The following is a 3,728-nucleotide window of genomic DNA, read 5'->3' as shown; positions in this document are numbered from 1 at the left end:
ATAGCACGCCTATTTAAAACTCGCTAAAAAGTTTCCCATTGTTCCTTATTAATAATACAATACAAAAAGCGTTTAAACAATACCTTTCTACCTTGCCATTTTAATATTTATATGGTAAATGCAAAGGAAAGATGTCCCATAAATAATAAAATCGCATTTTAAAATGCTTGCTAGAGTGAGTCACAGGTTTTTCTTTTGTTATTTAATATTATATTGAATTATTCATGCTTTTTAATTCAACCACCTCAACATTAAATATACTTAAATAATTGAAATGATAGGCAATGTATTTGGAATGCCAAAAAACTCAGTTGCCTAATTGATAAGTGTTGAATTTCCTTATTTTATTGACCCAAGTGGAAACATAACTTAATTTAAATTCTTTGAATATTTCCCTCATAATTTCTGGCTAATGGGGCCCATCCACAGTAGAACATGTTTGCGAGCATGTTGCCACTAGTTGGTGGCAAATGAAATTTTTGCTCGACGAGCGGCTCGGCCAACATGTTCGACTGTGGATGGGCCCCATAATTGAGGACTGCTTAAATACTTGCCACATTAAATGGAAGCCCATTGAATGCGAAGGACTTTTGTCTGGACTCGAACGAACTTTGATGTTTTTGCCGGCTTAGACATTCCACGGTCTGGCAGTCACTGACCCATTGGAGCGCAACTGGGCAGTGTGAGGAGCGGCAGGCTTTGAGCTGGCCTTCACAAAAGGCTAACCAAATTTAATATTTTCCCACCTCCCGGAAGGGGGAAGCACCCAAAATGAGTAATGATTTCCCAGTGAAGAAGGAGGAAAGTATGTAGAAGAAGCTCCGATTAGCACTCAGTTACTTTACTTATACGACCTCCAATTTAGCGATGAACAGCCTGAGCAAGCGATCGCCTTACACCCAGATTGGGTTGGGAGCTGCCGGCGGCTTCCTCACCGGCTTTGTGTTCCTAAAGACCAGCAAGTTGGTGGCCTTGGCAGCCGGAGGCGCGATCCTGGCCATCGAACTGGCCATGCAAGCAGGCGTGATCCAGGTGGACTCTTTTGAGGTGATCCACGAGCCGGGCTCTGATCAGGCTCGAGGACAGGTACGAATCGCAGGACAGACCCATCACCTGGAGCCCCCAAATCTGGCCACTATCGAGCTGCTGGGCGAGAAGGCCAGGAAGGCGTGTGCATCCAGCCGAAGGCTATGTGTGGCCTTTCTGGGCGGCTTTCTGGTCGGCTTTGGCTGGGCTTAACCATGGCAAATTACCCTACTCCTGTACGAAAAAAAATATACATTTAAAACTGTACACGAAAGTTTCCACCTCTAATGCTCTCCGCAAGCATTTCACTCGGCTCGCAGGGAAAGTTTCCATAACAAAAGCCTTGAAAATTTTATAGAAATGCTCTTAACAAATAGCCGAGCCGCTCTCTACACTCCCACACACTCACTTTCGAGCAGGCATTTAAAGTTTTTGCACCGCATAAAAAGCGTTCCTGCAAAAACTTCAAAAGTTGTAACAACATTTTCATGCGCTTTTAAACATTTCAATTTGCAGCGCGGGGGCGAGTGAAAATTTATGCATAAGCAAAGTTTTTCATAACCAAGGCAATGGCTTTCCATGTGCCAGTTTTGTGCCGAGAATGCCGACGGGAAAAGGGACATGATTATCCCGAGAATTGTCTGCTGGCTTTGCACCCACTGGGAATGGGAATGGGAATGGGAATGGGGGAATGTCAGGTTAGGGAACCGATTCAAATCACTTGCACATATTTATTGGATTAGCTTCTGGCGAGTGCAATATGCGAACCTGACCATGAATGTCACGTCTCAACTACTATTTGACATGTGGCCGAGACGCTTTTATCTATTTTCTTGCATTGCATTTTCCCAGGCAGCTCCCGCTGGCAGCAAACCGAAAATAAATATGGCAGACCAATGCCAGGAGCAGTGCCGAAAAATGGAAACCAATTTAAATCGAGACTGAAACCCAATCCGGAACCAGGCCCCACGATTCGCACGCATCACGTACGGATATAGGGGCGCACATGTCGTATGAGCAATGAAATTTGCATTTGCAAAAGCCAAAAATTGTTTTCTTTTGCGGCCAGCCGCCTCCATCCCCCCACCCTCTCTCGGAACCGAATTTAAAGTCCAATCTGACGTTTTAATTATGCAAATCCCCCGATTGCCAAATAATAGATAATCCCAATTAGCAAGGTAAGGCCCGTGGGGGAGGCGTCGCAAATTAATTGAAAGAGTGCGGCTGCGAGAGGACGTTCCGAGGATAAATGAAGTTGAAAGTTTGCCCTGTGATTAGCAATCAGCACTGCCACTAAAAAAAGTGAATGTCGCCACCAAGTGGAGAGGCGATTCGTGGTCCTCGAATCAATTAATTAAAGGTGATAATTGACGGCTTAATTAGCAAAGATTGAACAGATTTCCCGGACAAAGGAGAGCTCGGTTTACGTTTGACCGAAAATATGTATTTATCAAAACATTTACTTGGCCGGCACCACAAAAACGTGTGTAAGCTCGGATAATTCCATATGCTCTGGAAATCCACAAAACACAAAATCAAATTTCACTAGGCAAAACAATAAATGGCCAGTAATTGTTGTTGCCAAAGCAAAACGTATCCGACACCGTCTAAGCACTGCCTGCGTCTGTAATTGTGCAATATGTCTAGCAATTTGACCAAAACTGAATTTGCACAGAACCGCAAATAGCCAAATTGAAAATAGCTGACCGAGACCAGACCAGGGGAATTATTAAATTTGAATTTAAATTAATTTTCAGGCAATTATTGTGTGTGAATCTGTGAACAGTGGGAGTGAAGCATTTAATTCTAGATTTCCTTGCGCCTGCCAATAACTCGATTAAAACTTGAACAACTTCAGAAACAGCTCCTGCTCCTGCTCCTGCTCCTGCTCCTGCTCCTGCTCCTGCTCCTAGCTCCAACTTCAAAGCTCCTGCAGAGGCTGCTCATTAAATTCTCATGCTTGCCTGCAGTCCCAGGTAAAATACGAGCATCGGCATCGGCACTACGATTGCAATTGCAATGGCAAACGTCTCGCATCGCACAATGCCCTCCTCCTCTTCAGGTAGCTTGGCTCTGTGTTTTCCTTTCTTCTTGGCCCGCAGCCTCTTCATTTTCCGCTGCCACGGCCTTTGTTGTTAACATAAAAGCGGAAAAACGTGGCAAGAAGACGACAGGGCAGGGCTGACCTACGGCGGGGAAAAAATGTGAAAAAAGCGAGAAACTATTACAGCGGAAATGCACTTAGATCAAAATTATAAATTATAAAAGACCTTCAAGACAAGGACATGCTGTCGAAGTATTTAAGAAGTTTATGTGAATGTCTTTAACTAAGCTTGAAGAAACTACAATAACAATGTTTTGTGGCATTATAAATAGACAGATTTATTTGATTCTTTAACTCCACTTAAACTGAATATCCTGATTTTGTTTAAAACTGATTTCAAGTTTGAGGGAATTACAGCAAAAACAAGGCTAACCACATGAGTTTCCCTGTGGATTTACACCAAAACCAAATGAGAATGGAAACCGCTGCTCACTCCTGTTAAAATCAGAAACAATCGCTTCTCGGAAAAACTGATTGATAGTTTAGATATTGAACTGGACGAATCGTGTGGCTAAGCCACAGGAATCGAAACAAAAACCAGACTGCAAACTGGAATGATGCATTTCGAGTTGTTGTCATGGCAATGAATTTAACAAAT

General features: G+C 43.2%; 1 protein-coding gene and 1 long non-coding RNA gene across 2 annotated transcripts; one reads left to right on the top strand and one right to left on the bottom strand.

Annotated features, from left to right (window-relative positions):
• Positions 1-534: 534 nt before the first annotated feature.
• On the top strand, positions 535-1,293 carry LOC110182713 (FUN14 domain-containing protein 1). The gene is made up of 2 exons (XM_020950812.2): positions 535-805; positions 866-1,293. The coding sequence occupies exons 1-2, from the start codon at positions 772-774 to the stop codon at positions 1,237-1,239; spliced, it is 408 nt and encodes a 135-aa protein (XP_020806471.2). The 5' UTR covers positions 535-771; the 3' UTR covers positions 1,240-1,293.
• Positions 1,294-2,755: 1,462 nt separating this feature from the next.
• LOC147643011 (uncharacterized) lies at positions 2,756-3,403 on the bottom strand. The gene is made up of 2 exons (XR_015272663.1): positions 3,297-3,403; positions 2,756-3,212 (listed from the first exon to the last, which is right to left on the bottom strand). It is a non-coding gene; the product is annotated as an uncharacterized LOC147643011 (long non-coding RNA).
• Positions 3,404-3,728: the final 325 nt, after the last annotated feature.

This window comes from Drosophila serrata, unplaced genomic scaffold (assembly GCF_035046125.1).
Source record: "Drosophila serrata isolate PLE 108 unplaced genomic scaffold, ASM3504612v1 contig_302, whole genome shotgun sequence".
NCBI lineage: Eukaryota > Metazoa > Arthropoda > Insecta > Diptera > Drosophilidae > Drosophila > Drosophila serrata.
This window is presented reverse-complemented; position numbering and strand designations above follow the sequence as displayed.